This window comes from Plectropomus leopardus, chromosome 3 (assembly GCF_008729295.1).
Source record: "Plectropomus leopardus isolate mb chromosome 3, YSFRI_Pleo_2.0, whole genome shotgun sequence".
NCBI lineage: Eukaryota > Metazoa > Chordata > Actinopteri > Perciformes > Serranidae > Plectropomus > Plectropomus leopardus.
The window spans coordinates 9,112,101-9,133,740 of record NC_056465.1 but is presented as its reverse complement, the minus strand read 5'-3'; the positions used below and the strand labels follow the sequence as shown (position 1 = coordinate 9,133,740).

General features: G+C 38.9%; 1 protein-coding gene across 3 annotated transcripts; it reads right to left on the bottom strand.

Moving 5' to 3' along the window:
• Positions 1–673: 673 nt before the first annotated feature.
• hps3 (HPS3 biogenesis of lysosomal organelles complex 2 subunit 1) lies at positions 674–18,992 on the bottom strand. Of its 3 annotated transcripts, none has more exons than XM_042514084.1 (25): positions 18,908–18,992; positions 17,989–18,189; positions 17,801–17,872; positions 17,012–17,105; positions 16,761–16,834; positions 16,231–16,443; positions 15,693–15,762; positions 15,413–15,495; positions 14,814–14,934; positions 14,530–14,686; positions 14,363–14,445; positions 13,127–13,301; positions 12,939–13,020; positions 12,686–12,843; positions 12,372–12,473; positions 9,369–9,477; positions 8,840–9,102; positions 7,844–8,021; positions 7,224–7,457; positions 6,479–6,676; positions 5,364–5,567; positions 5,115–5,219; positions 3,545–3,751; positions 3,326–3,413; positions 674–2,579 (listed from the first exon to the last, which is right to left on the bottom strand). In XM_042514084.1, exons 2-25 carry the CDS (start codon positions 18,037–18,039, stop codon positions 2,452–2,454), a joined length of 3,249 nt encoding a protein of 1,082 aa, XP_042370018.1. In that variant the 5' UTR covers positions 18,040–18,189; positions 18,908–18,992; the 3' UTR covers positions 674–2,451. The 3 variants fall into 3 exon arrangements, with proteins under 3 accessions (XP_042370018.1, XP_042370026.1, XP_042370032.1); XM_042514092.1 differs by having other exon boundaries at positions 14,530–14,683; XM_042514098.1 differs by lacking the exon at positions 12,372–12,473.
• Between the last annotated feature and the right edge of the window lie 2,648 nt (positions 18,993–21,640).

The following is a 21,640-nucleotide window of genomic DNA, read 5'->3' as shown; positions in this document are numbered from 1 at the left end:
CCAGCGATGTGATTGGCTCTGTGGACAGTTCTGAGGCTCTCATTGGTTGAGAGGTTTGTTAAATAGCTCTGGTTGGTTCTGACATCTTTAGGAGTTTAAATGTGTTGCCTTGTTGTTGTTATTGTTGTTGGGGGGCTTTTAAATTGCTGATTCCTTCTTTATGAATTCAAGTGTTTAAAAGAGCCTCTGATGGCTGGTGGAGGTCACCATTTACAGCGGGTCAATAAACAAAGCTGAAAAGACAAATTCACAAGTGATGTCATTAATCAGCCCCTCTTCACTCATCCTCTGTGTCCTGTTTCATCATTAACCTCATGATTGAGTCACTTTGGATTGATCTTGTAACACTGTTCAAGGTACAAAATCTTATTAATTACACATTTTATTAAGAAATCAGCCTCTGTGACCTCTGAAATGATCTACTTTAGTGTCAAGTAAATGAGGATATTTCTTGAGCTTTGTACAAACACAAAACAACAGACTTAATAGTTGCTAAATGAGTCAAGTTTGCAGACTTCAGCAGTGATCTACTATCTAATCATGTTTTTTCCCTGGGTCAAACTGAAGAGCCTTTGTTTGAAGGCACACCTTATTTCTCTGGCGACTTAACAAAACCACACACTCAAATTATCTGTAATCAATATGTCAAGTAAACTGAGGCAGCAGCACCAGGAACCTTTGACTTCATGCAGTCAAGCTCAAACTGCAAGAAACTTTATATCCCTTCTTCACTAACTTACATGAGCGCCATGTAAACTAGGCAGGGTTTGAAAGGCTGGAGTCAACAGTTCTCAGATTTTATCTCACAGGGAGGAACACTTTGAATAAAAAACATAAAAAGTTATACGAAGCAGGAAGTTGTGAGTGATATACGGTAACAACAAAATATTTTTGATTGACTAGCTGATTAGAAAAACAGTATCTTTTGGAAAAATACAAAGGACTTGCTACTTGAGTGACAAACAAGTTCAGATTACAAATATATAAGGTTTTCACCCGGCTGGCAGCAATATCAGTGAAACAGCAACGCTGACTGCTATCAGACATTTGCTGCATAATTTATGTAGTTTACCCTGCTGCTCTTCAGTGCTTTAAACAGACTTCCTGGTTTTAGGGATAACAGCACTAATTTTAGGACTATAAACTGTAATAAATAGAAATAAACCCTCATTGTAGCTAAACATTAAAGTCTGTATCACCATGTACAGTATGGACATCATTTAGATACAAACTTATCTTCAAAATGTCACAAAAATGACAGCACATTACAACAAATTCAGATATGCAAAGTAATATCCACATGCAAACAAATAACTAAAAATCTGAGAAAAAAGAATATTGGAATACAGGACTGGACTTTGAAGCTCGCAGGCAGAGATGGGCACTATTTCAATTAAATGTATACAAAAACAACAAAACAAAGTACTGTCAGAGCTTGTGTATGAGAACAGATTGAGCTGTTCTTGTTTTGTTCTTGTTTTGTTTTTAATGTTTTATTTGATTCATAGTTTTCATGGTGAAAACTAGGGCAGAAAATGTAAATATTCATGTTTAATGTATTTTTTAAATTCATTTAATAAGGAGTAGGATTCCATAAGTATTCACTTCCTTCATCTCCTTTTAGACATGGAAAATACTGATGTTGTTTACTGAATATGTTTGCTGAGTGTTCTGGTGTTGTTTCCTTACTAATATATTTTATTTTTATTGATTTTATTTTATTTTGCATGTTCATGTGTGTTTTATATAATTTGAACACATATATTTGAAAACATTATTCTCCAATAAGACAGCATGCAGCCCCAAATTCACTGATTGCCAATTTAAATGTATGATGTGGAAATCACCATAAATCATATTTTCAATAGGGGGTTAAGGTCAGACCCATACTGATGCTCCTAAATGTGTAAATTGTGATATTACTGATTTGTACAAAATGTATTTTTTTTATTTGAAATCAATCAAATTACTTGTATCAACAACATTTTCTCACACCTGCATTTTGTATCTCATTTTGATATATTTGATGAGTATCTATAATTCATATACAAGATATTTTTTGATTTACTTGTGCCCATCTCTAAACCTGCACTTGCAGGGGAACTAAAACCACTTTTTATGATTCATAGCTACTCTGGCATCACCAGGGGACACATCACCAGCATGACTCAGTGGATAATTATACTTGTTGGTTGAGTATTTGTGACATCATAAACATGCAAAAATATGTACATGATTGTCTGGGGACAAACAAGGTACAGGTCACAGCATAGAAATATTTTCAGTGTTTCAAGTTAAATCATCCTCAGAAGCTACTGTTGAAGGTCTTTTGAGCAATCACTGCTCCTATGCAGCAGTATATTTGACAGTTGTTCCTGTCATCAGTTTGGATCAGAGTGACACATTTGTCCTTGGCTACTGAAGTCTATTGTGTGTGTGTGTGTGTGTGCCTCAGGTTAGCAGGTGTCTCTGGCTACATGTCAAAAGGTGGGGCAGGAAGTATGAGGCTGTGCCATCGTCAGGTATAAGTTCCAGGAACTCTGTGGGACTCGTCTCCATGGCAACCACCACCAGCGTCTCTGTTGGCAAGGAAACTGGCCTCATTAAAACCCAGGCGTTAAAACATTAAAACCAGAGCTTACCTCAAATTCCACACAATTCACTTGCAATTCTATTTTCTATTAGAAATATCGTTGTTCTTATCCCAGATATTCTTCTTCCTAGCTGATGCCTACATTACCCACAATGCAACCCAACTCTATTCACTCAAATGCACAGACCTCTAAAAAGTAATAATTAAAAGTGTTTATTGCTCATTTGAGCTGTGTTGATTTGCATTCCTACATTTAATGAATAGATTGTGTCATAGAATGTATCATATTTTATGTATTCAACTAATAATTTATATTTTCCGTACAAACAATTTACCCTAGCAAAGGTCTAAACACTTTAAAAACCCACTCTGTACGTCAAGGAAAAAACTTAAAGAAAGAAAATAGTAAATCCTTTATCTCTATCGGTTTGTTGGCTTAAAAAGCAGCCATATTTAAACATATAAAACCTACAATTTTTAGCTTAACAAGTCATTTACCACAGTGTCTTTTTGAAGTGGCCTCGATTTAGTTCCCTGACCTTTTTATGATGTCCAGATTGTTGTCAAACCTCCTTTATATTTTCGTCAGCAAATATCAAAGGAGTCAAACTGACACTCAGTGTCAAGTCAAAAATGACTCTGTGTAAATTTGAGAAAAAACTCGAGTGGCTTTAAACAGGAAGTACTGGTTTACTTCTGGATGGCTGATGGTATTCTGGGAGAAGTTTCTACCTTTGAGAGCAGCTAATAGGATGCTGTTGTCTCCGGCAGCTCTCGTCCTGTTACACAGCTCTGGAAGCAGCTTCTGCCACCACAACACCTGCAGAGACGAGACAAGAAAATAATTCTGATGACCAAAAATATACTAAAAAATGCAGGCATCAGAAAAAAGTGAGGGCAGAGCAAAAAAGGCTACATAGTAAACAATTTAGGCCTTTGCTAGGTACAGACCATATGTTTGTCTTGTAACTGGTGGTTGGCGTAGGCGATGATGGCCTGAGGACAGCGATCCAGCAGCTTCTCAATGCTGCTATCATACTGCCCCCTTCTGGTGGCACAGAGGAGGTGCAGGCTGAAGCCCCATAAGGTTTCCTCAGACAGACGCTCCATCAGAGGCACGACGGAAACCACAGACAGGGACGGACCACACAGGAGAGACTGGAGACAGGCGCATACAGAAATAAAATCACAGTAGAAAAAAAGGCAGATGGGACAGAGACAATGTAACTTTTAACAGATGAAATAACACTATCTGTATCTTACAATTTAAAAAGTTGAATTTATAGGCAACAAAAATACACCCTTGCTTTATTCAATATACTCAGCGGGGCTTCTATCACAGCCTCAATTGGGCTTGTTTGAGTAGCTTACGGTGGCTTAAGATAGGAAATTTTAGACCGATGTATTTGCGTTTATGTATTTTTTCATGTGTGTCTTATCAACATTCCATTTTTCATTTGGTAGAAAATAAAAATAAAAATAAAATAAAAACAGCTTTACTTTTCCGACTTTCTCTACAGATGGTCTGATTTGTTTCTTTATTTTTCTTGGCCTATTTTGAAGACACTCAAATTTAGAAACACAGAGTCTAATATATGTTGATAGAAATATTGATGTTACTGTTGCATGTTTTACCATTCACCATCTTGCTGTAATGGCCACTTGTCGTGTCCACAGAGACTTCTGTTATGCAAAGGTTGTGTGTGGCACTGCAATCATACTGTTTTCATTTGCCACTCATCCTGGATTCCCCTCTCCACAAAGGTATTTTATTAAGTAAAGTGTATATACAAACACACTGCATATAGCTGCATTATCTTCTACAGCCTTATTGTTGTATGTAAGTTGTATTTTAAGTCCCCAAAGTACCGCATAGGGTCTAGTCCTGCAATACTATTAAAATCATATGTTTTTAATGATTCTTTAAGTTCCTTTTCAAGTCTCATAAGTGAATTCCAGTCAGTTTAAAGCATTTTAGGTGCACAACGCCAAATGTAAACAAAAACCATGGCTGACCGTGACAAACTGATTCTTTGGTAAGTGTACACAAAATTAAACTCTCAGCCCAAGTGAACTCTCGGTGTAGCCTTCTTGCATTTAGAAACGAAACACAAGAGGAAAACATGAGCTTAGAGATTTTAAGAGATTTTTTAATGGTGCTTCACTTGGGAAACCCAATACAAATACTGTCTACAAACACAACATCCCCGAATGATAGAAATGTGCGCTTCCATGGATGCTGCCAGTGTTGTGAGACGTCAGACAACTTCTTCTTTATGAAGTCGGTAGGTGGATTTGTCCCAAGTTCATAAGTAGGAACTCTGATTTTGAGTGGCATTCCATTATACTTTTTCTACAGGAAAATGTTGTCTGGAACGCAGCATTATTTTACAACTGATAACACGGTGAAGGAGTCTGTCACCTCTGTCAATGTCACCTCATTTTAGATACTTACTGAGAAAACTTAATTTGTTGTATATATACAGTAGAAGCAGAGTTATTTTGTTCAAAGACACATTACCTGCAGTTTGTACAGCGCCTCCTGGTGTTGGCAGCTCGTAGTGTGAGCAGGATTAAGAACAGTGAGCCAAGGATACAGAGCGCCATAATGGGAGCACGAGTTTATCTGAAACAAACGCAAACATGCAGGCTTTTTAGTGCATGAGAGTGATGTTCAAAAGAATTGATTTCTGAACATCACACAGAATTTGAATTTTAAGCAGCTCCTTGAAACAAGAATAACTGCAGTCATTTTTTTTAGTTACTGTACCAGATCATCAGCGCTCTTCAGCGACCTGCGTCTTGAAGGTATGTGTGATTCGCTGGGGTGTGTATCCGAGTTTGTGTTGGTCAGTCGGTCGATGTAGACAGACGCCAGTCGAAAGAGAAGTTCCTGGATGACAGCTTCCTGTGAGGAGGCCATGAGCATGGCCTCCCAGAAATCCACCTGTAAGCAATTCCCACAGCCCAGCTCCTAGGACGGACACACACACACACACACCTTGTGAACTTGTAACCAATGTCATTTCTAGTCTCCTTGCTGTCATGTAGAGCTGCAACAATTATTTGATTAATCAATTAATTGTCAACCTGAAATTAAATGAATCGCCAACTAATGTGATCATCAATTAATCAGTTTGAGTGGTTTTTAAGACAAACAAGAGACAATTCTCTCATTCCTGCTTCTTAACCCTTTATAACCTGAGCAAAGTGGCTGGATTTCTTTCAGAAACTTAGGAAGATGGCAATGAGCAACTCAACAAGAAACAGCCTAAAATCATCAAATAATGCATTAACAGTTACAAGAAAATTACCTAAAAATATATATATATATTTTTAAATCAAAATTACCTGAGGATAGAGCTAAAAAATACAAATATATTTTTTATTTGTATTTTTTTTCAGTAACATATTTTTAACTATATAATTTGGTTTTCTAGACACTTTTCTGTTTTTTGATAATATATAATATCCACCAAAGCGAATTTCAGGTCCCCTTTTACTTTTTTCCAGTTTCTGGGACATTTCTTGCCAAGCTGCTTTTCTCCACATCTTCAAAAGAAATCAAACCAATTTTCTCAGGTGTAAATAGATGTGAAAGGTGTCCGAACGCAGCGCAAGAAAAATGTTGTCAATGCAGGTTTCAGAGAGTTAAATGATAAATGGAAACTCACTATCTTTGTGTTATGAACCTAACAAGGCATTTGAGGACATCATCTTGGGCTCTGAGAAACACTTACCAACATTATCCACATTTTTGGACATTTTATAGACCAAAAAACTATTCAACTGATCGAGAAAATAATCAACGGATTAATTAAGACATTAAAAATAATCTTTAGTTGCAGCCCCGCTGTCAGTTGGCAGTGACACAAACACACACACCTTAAATATGTGATCTGCCTGTTCCAGCTGAACTTTGTTGTTTTCATGTAAAGCCACCATGGCAGCCACCAGCAGTCCTGGTTGGGACTTTGCCAACTGGCGTGTCAGCACTGTGGGACGGACGGGTGTCTGCTGACCTCCACCTCCGCCATGCAGCAACAGCCTTGGCTCCTCGATGAACCCGTACACCAGCAGCATCTGAACGAACACACACACACACACACACACACACACACACACACACACACACACACACACACACACACACACACACACACACACACTTTTTAACTTAACTGCACAATCCTTGGAACGTTTTTTGGCGTTTTTTAACTTCTTAAATGCAAATATTAAAGTTTAGGTATTTTTACAAACATGCAAAACAAAATCAAACTCTAAAAATAGCACCACACAGGTGTGACCTTAAGAAAATATTCATTTTGCTTTAAAGAAAAGTAAGTAATTATCTGTAAACATAATTTATTGATTAAGACTATAAATGTTTCTAGGAAAGCTATACAGTGGTTCATCTAAGCTACTGAATGTTAAGATGCTTTGATAGCATTTATGCATTATTACTGATTGCTAAAATAGACTAAGATTTACTTGTGGATACTACATACATTAACAAACTGGTAAAGATAAATAGTACTTAAGTACTTAATTAAGTTTATTTTCCACAAGGTAGCAACTAAACATTCACACAAACACAGACAACATAAACACATCCCCTGTGTCCTCTAACCTCCGCATGTCTTTCCATCAGCTGTGTGTACTGTGGCAGGTCGTCCAAACTCAGCATCATGGTTGCCATGGTGACTGTCAGGGGAACCGACACGCCAGCAGAGTCCTCCAGACGTTGCAGAATTCGCAGCGTCCGTGCGGGACTGATGTTTGTCATGGATGGGCTGGCACACACACTGACAAGCTGCGAGGGCTCTGATTGGCTGAAAATGTCTATGACCTCATCTGCTGCTTTCTGCAGAGAGACAATATTTAATTCTTTTTTTTTTTTTATAGTTTTGTTGTATATTATTTTTCTCATTTTGGAGAACTGGTGATATAATGTTGAGTGTAACACAAACAAAACAGCTGATAAACTGATGAAAATAAAAATGATACACAATTTTTAGGTTGTAGTCCAGCTTTCTCGTAGTCAGTTTTAGTTCACTTTTAAGGTGTCCCAGCTTACACTTCATGTAAGCTGGGACACCTTAGATGCTTCAGTGCACAGACGCAGAAAGACAGTTTTCGTGCCATGTTGTTTATTCTAATGCTGTAAAATAAATGTAATACTGACTTATTCCGTATAGCACCTTCAAAATAGATCTCCATACTTGGTGGTGAAAGTCTGCTTATGTGTACCTGACTGAGAATCTGCTCGGTTTCTTCCAACAGGAAATGCTTCAGGTAGAACAAGAAGCCAGAGCCATAAGAGTGTGGGGTGCTGGGAAATGGGCGGTTCCTGGCTATGATCTCTGTGACTGACAGGCCAGACATCCTGTAGTACGGCAAAGCCAGGTGGCAGTCCGTCTGACTGCCCCTGACAGAACAGAGGAGACACAATATTAGTTAATTAACCAAAAAATTGATCAACCAACAACAAACAATTTATAAAACAAAACATTCCCGAAACCCAGAAGAAATCCATTTTACATGGATTTCTTCTAGGTTTTGGGCTGCTGGCTGAAAAAACAAGTCATCTGAAGACGTCACCTTGAGCTCTAGGAATGTGATGGGCATTTTCACCTTTTTCTGACATTTTAAAGACTATAAATCAAACAATAATAAGAATAAGATTAAGAATAAGAATTTGCAAATTATAAATGACCAAAAATGATCATTAATTGCAGTTTTAAACAGAAGAGAATAGGCTCAACACACTGTAACAATAGCCTATACAGCTGTGTCAACAAAAACCCTTTACTGCAAATGTTATAAACAAACAAATAAGAATTTAAAATATATATATAAATTAAGAATAAAGTATACTGAAGTCATTTTAAAGTATTACACAACTGAATTTAACTAAGTAGCTCAAATGGCTAAATGTGGCTACATATGCTCTTCACTTTTATTTATTTTTTTTACTTTTCACAATAAAGGGGTTAAACCACATAGTTATTTAACAATAAAGACAAGATTTCAGGGAATGGCAAGTTATTCTTTAAGGTATTTAAGTGGTCCATAAACTTGCATATTTGAAACTGCTGAGTCAACTTGTGATACAAGTTCATATCAAGGGGTGTGCTTGCAGATTGAAAGATAATAATGGTATTTCTATAGCTGTTTTAGGGAAGGTTTGTCCTTTAGTGCGTGTGTGTGTGTGTGTGTGTGTGTGTGTGTGTGTGTGTGTATTACCTGCTGAAACAGTCTCCCAGCAGTGCACAGTTCTCCCTGAGTGCCTCCTCCAGCTCTTGCCTGTCTGTCTGTGCAGTTGTCTGTTTCTCAGCCAGTCTGTCTGCATTTGTCTGCAGAGACACTGCAGGGTCACCCTCCATGTTTGGTCGCTGCTCCGATGTTTGGAGTAAGGAGGCACGGAGGAGGAGGTGAGCCTCGCTGAGAAGGTGCTGAAGGCTTTGGCCCTGTGGGTTGGTCTCTGCATACCGCTGGCTGTATTCAACCTGACACACACACACATGCACGCACGCACGCACGCACGCACGCACGCACGCACGCACACACACACACACACATACACACACACACACACACACACACACACAGGTGAGTAAACAGACTCACAAAATAACAGTAACATTCAAAAAGCTTCATGTATTTGGAGTGCAAAATGTGTATTTCCATGCTTCCCTTTTTTCTTTATTGTCTGTATTTAAATAGTTTTTATGTCTCCAGTTTGTCATGTTTAGATTGAGTATGTCTGTGTTACCATCTCTTGGTAAAGAGTGAGGGGGGAGACGGTGTCCACCACATAGAGGTTCCACCCGTGTCCTGCTGTGCTGGTTTCTCTGGGAGAAGAGATTGTCCACTTCCTGCTCCTGAGGTCAAAGGTTACACACAGACAGGTAACAAAACGTAGAACCAAACAGAGATGAGCCAAAGCCCAATGTGATATCTCACCGTGGCAATGTTTAGCTAATCTAAAAAATCTGCAGACTTTTCAAGCAAATTTCCCATGATTCATGCAATCCCTGATGTCAATAATAACTCTAATAATACACTGAGGACACGCACAAACAGTACACTAAACATTGCAATAAAAGGTGTTTCATGAACCAAATAAAGTAATGCTTCCGACGTAGTTTTCATGATGTTGCACATGCATTAAAGAAAAACTGAATCAGAAATGGTTTCATACTAATGTCTGCATCGCCATGTTCACAGCAAAGAGCAACCTTTGGTACAGTTGCTATGTAATACACTACATCAACTGCCCAATGCTGGGTTCACACTAGACGCGAAAACGCCCTGATATGTTAACTGTCATGCAGGGCGTCAGCAGTCGCCTGGCCATTCACATCAGGAGCACATTTTTCAGCACCAGTCAGAAGCGATTCTTCTTCTCTGCTCCTTTAAAAGAGAGATCTGTCCCTGTCTCTATCTCCCTCCTTACCTGTCTGTCTTTGGCTGTGTGTCTGTGTCTCTGTGTGTGTGTATCTCTGTGTGTGCATCCCTGTGTGTTTATCTGTCTCTGTGTGCCTGCTTTTCATGCTCTCTCTCTGTTTAGACACAACTAACAAGCATTGTCAAAAGCACTGGACGCATATTTTATCAGATCATGTATATCATACCTAATATATCTCTTATATCGGTCACAATAGAGTATTTAGTGTGTTTTCCTTCCAGATTTGCTTGCAGCTTGCAGAAAAAATAGACCAGACGCCACAACTATTGCTACAATTGTAAACCTGCCATGGAGCTTGGGGCCGCAGTGTATCCACTGTGAACTGTCTGATTGCTCATCATGGGCGCCAATGGCAAGTGGCCAGCGCTCCGGAGAAAGTTGGTGCGTTTCTCTGCCATTTCTTGTCAAGTGTAAACCCAGCGTAATACTAAAACCTATTACTGCATTAAACATGAACAAACATTAGTGAACTGTTAGTGAACAGGTTAACATGACGAAAAGGTAACCTGGGGCTCCTGTCAGTCATGCTATCTATGGCAGCTGGTCGCATTTTTAGAACTGCTAGTGTTAAAGTGTGAAACAGAGATGATGGTTGAAAGACTTGTGTTTAGCCGCCAGTTTTAAGGTTGATTTCAAACAAGCCCTTAGTATCTCATTAAGTTTAGAATCAGACTCTGGAACATCCAAGGGGCAGACTGGCACCAGATATACGGACCATCTGGAGTTCCTACATTACCTGTCAAAGACACTTTTATCACAAGTCTTACTTAATTCAAATACTGTTTTGAACCTGCAATTATTGGTAGTGGCCACATTTGGAGAAGGTGCCACTTTCTAAATCCCCAAATGCAATTTTAAATGTATGCATTGGTAATTTTCAATTTATCAAGAATATTAAGTATTTTAAAATGGTTTACACGGAACCAGGAACCCGTACCGTTAAACTGGATTATTAGATTAGCTGTCTAAAATTGTAGTATTTCAGACCAAATTAATTAGTTTGTGAGCAAAACGTAACACACACTGGGGACAGTTAGGTAGGTTATAGTTGGAACTAAAACAGGAAGTATTGTCACTTTAAGACCAAGCTGCAAAGTCACGCAGAAATTCAAATCATCAATTAACCTCAGGCTGAAATCACTTAAAGTTTTAGGGTTTTAGTACATCAACATCTGGAGAAATTTGATACAATAAGCCAAAAAACATTCCAAGGATTGTGCAGACTATAGATACTTTTATTTGTTACTCTAATGCAAAAAATGGCTGCTGTCAAATGTAATCAAAAAGTATAGATTTGTCTTAGTTTCTTTTGGGTTTTCAATATCTATGTCAAATTTTTAAGAATTATTTTTAATCAAATTTTTAATATTCTTCATATACTTCACATCAAAATCATGTGCTGTGTTATTACTGACTTAGTGGCAACACTGTAAATCCTCGATTAACTACATCATTACAGATTTTCTTATTTGATATGATTTAATGAATGCAGTGTATGATTCATGTTGGCAGCTCACAGGAGCAAGTACTTCAACTCATCAAGAATTTCCTACATGTTTGGATTTTTCATTCACCATGGAAGCATGTGAGGAAAAAACACATTTTTTGCATAAATTCAATGTAACATTTGAATTTTTAAACATATGTCTCCAAACTCTAACACAATTTGTGCAGTAGAATTTAAGTCTCATTATCCAGTCATAATCTCAATACTTGCCAAACACATGCATTTCCGGTAAGACCTTACTGAGACTCATGAATGAGTAGCACACCTGAGCAACTCAATGAAATGCACAAGCAGCGTTCAAACGCATGCTCTTGCCCATGCACACTACTCATATATAAAAGTGTTTTAAATAGTAAGGTTTCCACAAAAATGCATGTGTTCAGGGAGTACTGAGCATAACTAGACAAATGGAGCTTGGATTTTACTGCTTTGTAAATAGATGTTTTGACAGAGCTTTGCTTTTAAACGCGGCCTACATTTACCCCTATTCATCAAGAATTTTCTCAATATTTAGATTCTTCGTTCACCCTGGGGCATACAAGAACACCAAAGTTCTCTTTGCAGATTCCATGTAACACAGGGTGAGTGAGTGATATACAAATTATCATTTTGTGGGTTAAGTTTTCCTTTCAAGGGTGAAATAAGTACCAAACCATCAAAACAAAACATACAATGATTCGGTTAACAATCATCTGCTAAGTTGAGTGTTTGGAGGGTTTCCTGGCGTTGCAGCTCGGCCTATGAGTGACAACTAAGTCTGTCGTGGGTGGGGGGGGGGGTTTAGGGCGGGTTTGTCTTACAGGAAGGGGCGTGATAGAAGGCTCTCCAGAGCCGGTGTGGTTGCGGGATCGATTCCCACCGCCAGGAAAATACCAGTCAGCAAGTTGTGATCTTTCAAATCGCTAAAATAACAACATACACACAGTGAACAGTATGTAAATACATGTATGCCTGCACACACACCTGCAAAACGCGCACACGCGCGCGCGCACACACACACACAAGTGCTGATTAATCTGTCTTTAGAGTATTCTGGTACCCACAGCAAGGTACATATCCCACTAAGCCAATAAACTAAAGGGTGTGTGGGTGTGTGGGTGTGTGTGCGACTTACAGGCCTCTGTGTTGTGAGGTGCGTTCGGGTTCGTCTGGTGTCTCTGCGTCAGCAGTGGAGAGCAGGATAACATGGCGGCCGTAGACACACACTGAGCGCAGACCAATGAACAGCTGCATCCTGAGCGCACACACCTCTAGGCTGCAGGGGGGACAGGCCTTGAAACACACACAGAGCGGATAGTGGGGAGACTGATACATACAATTAATCAATGGACAGGCAACAAAGCAAGACTTTCAGTTTAAGCTCATACCTTCATGGTGGTATCGATGTAGGGGTCTTCTATCCTGGCTGCTACTGTGGCACAGCGCACTGTGAAACACTGCAATGCACTCCTACCAGGAACACACAGATATGATCTTACTCATTTGCCAAACTGTAATCTTCAGACTACAGTGATAATGTTGATAATTCCTTTGTGTAATCAGACTGCAGCCATACTTTGTTATGACGTGCAGAAGGTGGTCTGTTAGCACCGCCTTCAGGACCTTCTCTGGATACTGATAGGCTGAGAGAAGCTCAACTCCACCCTTCAGACTGTATAGGTAGCCGGCGGTGGGGAGAGAGAAGAAGCAGAACACACATGCTGGTTCTTCTAGAGACACTGACTGGTTACCTGCAGAGAGAAAAAGACAGACACAGAAACAATGTTTGGCTTTTTTTTTTTTTTTTTTTTTTTTTTAATTTTATTGTAATTCAACAGCCATTTAAACTCTTTTTCCAGAGCTTTTCAAAAACATGACAGAGTTATAAAAATAATGTTGTAGCAACCAGTTAATGTTACTTTGTCTGTTACAGAGTCCTAAAACCTTGAAATTATGTTTAAAAAATAAAAGAATGTGACATTATTTCACCCAGTTTCTATACTGACCAACAATCTCTTTAAGAGAAGAAACTCAACTGTACTTCTTGGGGCTTAGCCACCCATAAAGTATAATTCATAAATCAAGCCATATCTTTCATGGATGTCCTAGAATCAGGTGTGGTGTTACTTACAGCAGTGCAGCAATAAGCCTCATTCTGTCTTGTTTGAAGATGCTGATGATTAAGAAGTATCAACTCCACTCTTTTATTTGTGAGGCTTCATCTAGCAGGACACCTCTTATTAAATTTTTTTTTAAAAAATTAAAAAGTTTTCAAAGCATTCTTTTATTTAGTCCAATTCAGTCTTGTATCAGGAGATAGAGTTGTACTCAATCAGTTTATAGATGGTTTTACTTTTATGTGACCAGGTTTCAAGATGTTGACAATTATGTTTTGAAATCTTTGACAAAAAATAAAAACTTGGTGAACTTGCAGAATTCTTCAGAGAAAGAGATTTTGAGTATGACATTTTACTTGTTTTTTTTGGGGGGGGGGGGGGTTTTTTATGATGGCCTGCATTGTCCTGACAGGCGCCAATAAACAAAATGAATTATTATGATTGTAGTGATGGTTGTGCAGGGCTCTGTTGTAACACTGCACAGTGATAAATTAAAGTTCAATTGAATATCTAATAAGATTGATTGAAAGTTTTTCTGTTTGCTTCTTTATCAATCATTTTCTGATGTACAAATAAGAAGCTAAGTAGAAGTCCTAACATGTCAGTGGGCTCCTGTTACAACATATGCTGCCCCTATGCTGACAAACTCTCTTTCTATGTCCGTCTACATGTGTGTGAGTGTTTGCTGTACTGACTGGTGAACAGCGGGTAGAGCTGTAGGGAGTGGAGCTGAGTCTCCTCCACACTGCAGCCCTGGAAGAAGTCTGGAGTAAAACGCCTGCAAGACAGAAGTGACACAAAATCAATATACCTTGCATAGCAAAATGCACTCACTGTAACAAACTGAAGTACATGCGCATACCTGAAGAGAACATATGACAGTGTGTACTGTCCTCTGTCCTCCAGCCCAGTCTTTTCAATGCTGACAGGGATGTCACAGTCTTTAGCTCGGTCACCGAGCAGCTCCTGGTGTCTGGGAAGGACCAGGAAGTCCGCCTGGTCTTCTAGATGATCTGCTGCTGCAAACACATATACACAGACACACTCACACCACAAAATGATTCTTTCACGTGATCTGCCCCACTTAAAGCAGACCAAACAATAACCGAAACATGAATAAGTGGAATCATTAGGAGGGCAACAAACCCAGACTTTTCTTTGTTTCCGATGATTCTTCCAGAGTGTTTGGTTCAGAAGATGCATCCAGTTTCAGAACGAGCACCTCCAGCTCCGCCTGCACTGCTACATACGCTCCACACAGCGCAACCTAGAGGGCAGAAGAGATGCTAGAGTAACCAGGGCAACAGACTGTCAATTTTAGTTTGAACTTTACGTGAACAAAAGCACATGACGCCTATGCTGTATTTTCTCTCTTTTCTTCAATTGTTACAGCCAAAATTCATAAGATTTATTATGGCCGATCACTAAGTTATTTAAATTGTTTAAAGAATAAAAAAAAGATGTAAAAATAATGATGTGGATTGCTTGATAGGACTGATATGTTTACATGCATTCATATAACAATATCTGATTTTTAAAACATCTGATGAAAAATGTTGTGTATTGCAACTCAACAAAACAGTTATAGTTATTGTGGATTACACCCACATTAGGGATTGCTACTCAACAACAGAAAGCAGACCAGTTTGGCATGCTTTTATTCACTTGTTTGACTGTCTATAAGATAAATGTATACAACAAACAGAAATAAAGAAATCAAGAAAAGATATTGCGTTTGAAAGTACCTGTTTAGGCTTGATTTTTGGAAGATGCAGGATAACCGAGCGTTCAAAATCCAGGAAATTCTGGTTTGAATTTGAGGTCTGACCTAAAAGCACGACAGATGAGTTGGAGCAGAAAACCACAGAAGAGTCCAAAAAGAGGACCTTTTGTCTTTCAGCACAACCCTTTGCTTTTTCTTTCGTCTCTCAGGGAGCAGTAACTGGAATACTCTACTTCACATGCATTTTGGACTATATGCAAGTTTTGGGAAAAACAACTGATGAGTTACTTTGCTTGAGTTACCTTGAGTCTGACTGGAGCTGTGCTGAGAGTTCGGCCAGGCGCTCTGAAGGATCTGCTGACTCTGAGCCTGCTGTTTTTAGAAACATTATGCCACTGGAATATTAAGTATATCAATAAGAGTCCACCTATAATAAGTAGCCATGTAAAGATGTTTCGTCTAATATAAAAGATTACATATTTTAAGACTTTATGAAGGTCTAAAGACAAAATAAAACATTAAAACACTAATGTTCTGCCAGTTGCTGGAAAAGGCAGATCTTAATTGGTGAACTCATCCTGCACTGGTAAGTGTGATCACATAATTTAGCCAATATAACCATCACAGAACTTTAAAATAATACCAGCCTCCTGCCACTTCATAAAATCAAATAGCTTTTGTCTCTTAACCATTATACTGATTTATATTTTAGCATGATCCCTGGCTGTGTTTTGTCCCACTGCAAGAAGTTATTCAATATGATTTCAGTCTTTACATCAAGGTAATCTAAATCAGGTCCACAGAGGCAGTAAACTCCCAGAACAGCAGGTGGACTCTCACCAGATTCTGCTGGTTCTGTCTCCTCAAAGCAAACAGAACCAGAGTGTTCTCGCAGCCGACCAGAAGGTCTCCTGTTACCGAGCAGCACGCCACAGAGACGGGACGCTCTGACAGAGGGATCTCAATGATCTCCATCTGCACTCCGCCCCGCACAGACGCCCCACGCAGCAGGTGACCCAACAAACGCACCCCGACACGGGCCTTCCCCTCTGCCTACAGAGAAAACAAGAGTAAAGAGGTAAATATTGTGTTACATATATTGATGACAAACTTCAGATTCAGACACATTCATTGATGACCTATCAGACGTCTCAGACTGGACTGCTGAGAGATAAAAGGTCTATTTAAAGCTCAATTGTTTTTGACACACACATCAGTGGACTCAAACCAGGTTCAATATCTTTTCGTATAGATAACCCTGTTTTAATTAAGGTGACAGATGAAAAACTGAAAAAAAAAGAATGTGGTGTCCTTAGATTTCATCGCACCATAATATAAAATACTGTTGAGAAAGCTGAGCTGCTGTGTACCTGGTGGCGCCAGTTGGTGTAGGCTCTCAAGTAGGTGGCGCTGTTCTTTTCCTCAATAGTCACCAGGTAATCTCCTGGATGAGAGGTGAGAGGTAGAAAGGAAAGCAAGGATGTTCAATTTTTTTTCTGTTCAGCTCCCACTTTAACCCCTACAGCTGTCTTTCTCACATGTAAAAAAAAAAAAACAAACAAACTGCTACAGGTGAGTATTGATACAGACGCTGATAAGGGAAGAGAGGTAATGTTTGTACCCATCTTGCTGTGCTGGATGCTCTTCACAGTGCCCATGGTGGCGAAGCGACAGATGAAAGGGCAGCCCTCCTCCTCCACACTGTACGCCTCCACCTGGGTTCAGTTCGACGCATCATACAACACAGTCAGTGCCTGCAGAAATCTTTCATCTCCAAAAGCTTATCTCTTACAATTTAAGATAAACCGAATACTGCAGACATTTTGATGACGCTACACTACATAGATTCTACCAGTGACTGTATAGTTTTATTTTTAATTAGGGGTCGACTGATATTGGTTTTTCAGGGCCGATACCGATTCAGATTAATACTAGTTAATCAGGCTGAAAACCAATATTTGGAACCGGTATGCATTTACAATAAAAATGAAAATATTTCACTCAATATTTAGAATTAAGAACATAACAAACTCCAACGCAAAACTTTAAATGTGTTTAGGAAATGTTTAATCAAAACTGAGATGTTCAACACCATATACAGCAAGTTCCCCGCAACTTTTTTTTTTATAAGGTCAAGTGAAAATTTAAATATGAAAATAATAAATTAAAATATTTCCCCAAGGTTTTACAAAGTAAAAGTTCCTCTCATGCTGACACTTTTTTTTGCACTTCTTAATTATTTAATGTTATCAGCTATCATTAAAATAAAATGCCACTACAAAACAATCAGCAAAATCCAAATAATTGTTCGGGCCAATAATCTGTCGACCCCTAATTTTAATTTGCGCGCGAATTAATTTGAAACAGGACAATTATAATGAAAAATTTATATGCTAATTTTAAAAATAACCTTGCATCCTCCAGTAGCGACCACAAACAGAGCTCCACCTCCACAGCAGACCAGTCCAGGCTCCTGCTCCACCTGTGCCACAAAGAGGGGAGAGAGATTAAATAGCAAGTGATGCACATACAAAATTGTGATAATTATTAAAAAAAACAAAAACATCACAGCAACAGCATCAGCCAGGCTCCACGTACCTGTACGATCTGCTGTGAGGCGAAAGGATGGCAGTTGTAGACGTGCACCATGTTTGGTCCACCTCCTGGACAGGGTACTCCCTACAGGATATTAAACTAATTGTTTTCTGCTGCCGTCTCTTCTTTTGATGCTCCAGGAAAGTTTCAACTCCACTCCCTTATTTGTGTTTCTTGGAGGTTTCATCTAGCAGCACACCAAGCCTAAAAATAGGTTTAAAAGCATTTATTCCAATTCAATATATATATTTATCATGTTTCTGGAACAGCATTTCACATGTGAAAAGAAAACTCCAAAACATTCAATCTCATCATTTTCTGACATTTTACTTGAAATAGGCAATATCCTCCATAATATGACGCTGTTCATTGGATAGGTATGACGAGAACAACAGCATCTATTATGTAGGGCTGCATTAAAATACTTTCCCCCTTTTTATTAAGTAAAACTTCCCTGTTTTGCTCGTCATATGCACCGAACACCACCAATCAAACATTACTAGCGTTTAGTTTAATTTAATCTCTTCTGAAATCAACAGTCAACTCTAAATCAGCACATTGTCGACATTGATGTACTCAGTCAAACAGGCTAATTCAAGTTTTGAAACTTTAAAATCAATCTATCAAAGTGAAAGTAAGTAAATAAAATGAGGAACCCATGCAACGCGACCAACCACTGACTCAAATGTTGAACTCGGCTTTGCCTGCATCTCTGTCTGTCCATCAGCAGCTGAAACGGCAAACAGGGCTGCTGTGTGTTTCTCTAATCGATATCACATGCTGCAGTCTTGTGAGCAGCAGAGGGTGTACCCCTTCACCTCAGTTTCACTCATTTCCCTCCCGGTTTACTCTAACTTTAGGTACAAACATGCTAAAGCTCAACAATCTTTACAGAGAAAGGATTAGCATATTCATAAAGTACCTTCTTTTGCTGCTCCGTCCTCGGATGCTCCTTTTTTTTCCTACTTGTGCGCTCACTGCTGCAGTTTATTGGTTTCACGCTGTAATGCCGGAAGTGAACCGTCAACCACAACATAAAGACGCCCGCCCACTCTCAATTTTCATTGGCTCACATTCCTGCTTGTTATGCGTTTGACGTTCTGATTGGCAACCGAGCTGTCATGAATAGAAGACATGTCTTTTATGATTTCTATTTTTTCTGTTTATATAGACATTTGATTAACTCAATTTTTCTGCATTTTCCAATGACTGTATGTCTATGGAATTTTCTGGGGTTTTTTGGCTATGTAAAAACTCGGGTGCAGTACTTTTTTCAGTTTTAAAATATCTTTTTTTTTTTTTTTTTATCAAAGATTCCAACTGATTCAAATATCACTCCATTGATCACATTTTCATCTTTCAAGTTAGCATTTGTCACAAATTAGCTTAGAGTAATATATATATATACATATATACATATATAAACTATATATGTGTATATGTGTGTGTGTGTGTGTGTGTGTGTGTATATATATATTTATACAATCAGTCTGAAATGAGAGGAGCATTTTAGCAGTTCACACAGGGTCCAGTAGGTGTTTGTATGCACTGAAAAGGGGAGAAGGAGCTTTTCTATAACCTGCAATGTATTTGTAGTTCCCATTTTCACCAGAAAGGCACAATTTTACATCCTCATGACGCAGTAATAAAAAATACCACATGGGGGCAGTAGTTTACAAAAAGAAAAGGGAGTCATAAATGCGCATGCAGATGTTTTGCTGTTTGTGTTGACACAAGAACACGGGCTGTTCTTCAGCAGCACAATGAAAGATATCTGAAAACACATTTGCATGCATATTCACATTGAAATTTTCAAAATAATATATTGGTTTATATGTATTATTTTAATATTTTGGTTTGTGGTCCCTTTTTGTAGCTGACGGAGAGGGCACACGTGTTTTAGTTTGAAAGGAACATGGCCAGTTGTGAAAATTTCTGTTTTGTCTGAAATTGCATCATCAACTAAAGCTGGTGCTAATTTAGCCTTAGTAAACTCGATTATTGTCTTCATTCTCCACCTGTACCCTTTGGCTTTGTGTTATTGAAGCTGTATTCTGTATGTTTTTTTGTGTGTTTTATGTTAACTGTATTTGACTTTGTCTTAAAAACAAACAAAGTTTAAAATTAACAGTTTAAAGTACCGATTTGAAGGGTTAATAGATTTTCAGTTGAAAATGTAACTAGTTGATTGCAATTATTTTAATGCAATTGCGTTTATTAGGGCGGGGGCCCTTCTGTGCGGAGTTTGCATGTTCTCCCCGTGTCTGTGTGGGTTCTCTCCGGGGTCTCCGGCTTCCTCCCACGGTCCAAAGACATGCAGCTCAGGTTGACTGGTGACTCTAAATTGCCCTTAGGTGTGAATGTGAGCGTGTATGGTTGTCTGTCTATATGTGTCGGCCCTGCGATAGTCTGGCGACCTGTCCAGGGTGTACAGCTGATGACAGCTGGGATTGGCTCCAGCCCCCCCGCGAACAAGCGGTTACAGAAAATGACTGACTGACTGATTGCGTTAATTAGCAGAGCAATGTAATGCAATCACGAAATTCATAACTACTTTGTAAACCTCACAAACACACACACACACACACACACACACACACACACACACACACATTGCTTTCCTACTAGGTTTTGCTACACGAGGCTTCACTTAACTTTCCTTCTGCGTAGACAATCAGGCAGTTGCGACCCATACAGACCCCACATTTTAAAATGATCATCTATTATTATCTTCTGTTATCATCCCTCAAAATATTACTGTCAGTCAGCATTAGCATTTGGATTTAGTCTTCATCCTGGATATATTATTCTATGTAAATTCTAATGTGAACGTTTACCTCTGTGCGTAAAGAGGCGGCAGCATCTCTCCCCCCTCCCCCTCTCTCTCTCTTTCTCTTAGTGCTGACAGGTACCTCAAGTCAGATTGTGGCTTTCTGCAGCCCTCAACTGAGGCAAGTCGATGTCATCCGTCGACTGAAACTTTGCAGTAACCAGCAGGCTACAGCGTGCCAACACCAGGCTACTACAGTCGGCGCACAAACCAGGGCTCCTACATTAACTCTTCTATTGATCCTAAGCAAGTGTGCAGACCACATGCAGCAGTCCTCTGTGTCTGTGTCGCAACTCTCGCAAGGTAAGACGAATTTGTTACTTAAATGATTGACACCTTATTATTTATGAACATTTGTTGGAGAAAGAAATGCAGCAATGCTACACAACATTGTAGATGAAGGCTGCTCATCATCGCTGCCTTTCACCTTGCAGGATGCATGTTTGTAAGATGCACTTTACTTGCAACTAATGTGGTGTTCAGTTGAAATCAGAAATATTAAAAAAATAATAATAATAAACGAGACAGAGAAACTGGGCTGAATTAAACCAATTTTGCACTGACATCTTTTAATCAATTTTTTGTGGAAGTTTGAGTTGATTCCAAAATCGTTTTGTTTCAAGGACTTTCATATAGATGCTATTTTTAGACCACCAAATCCTGCTTGTCAGTTATGGTTCAGCATCAGTAACATGAAACAGACAAATACTGTGCAGTGAATCCCCCAAGATGATTAGGGTGTTTCTTGCTTTGTAACTTGTAAGATAGAAATGAGCTAAGGGTATTCCTCTTCTCTGGGGGACCCCCTTTACCATTTTGGACTTT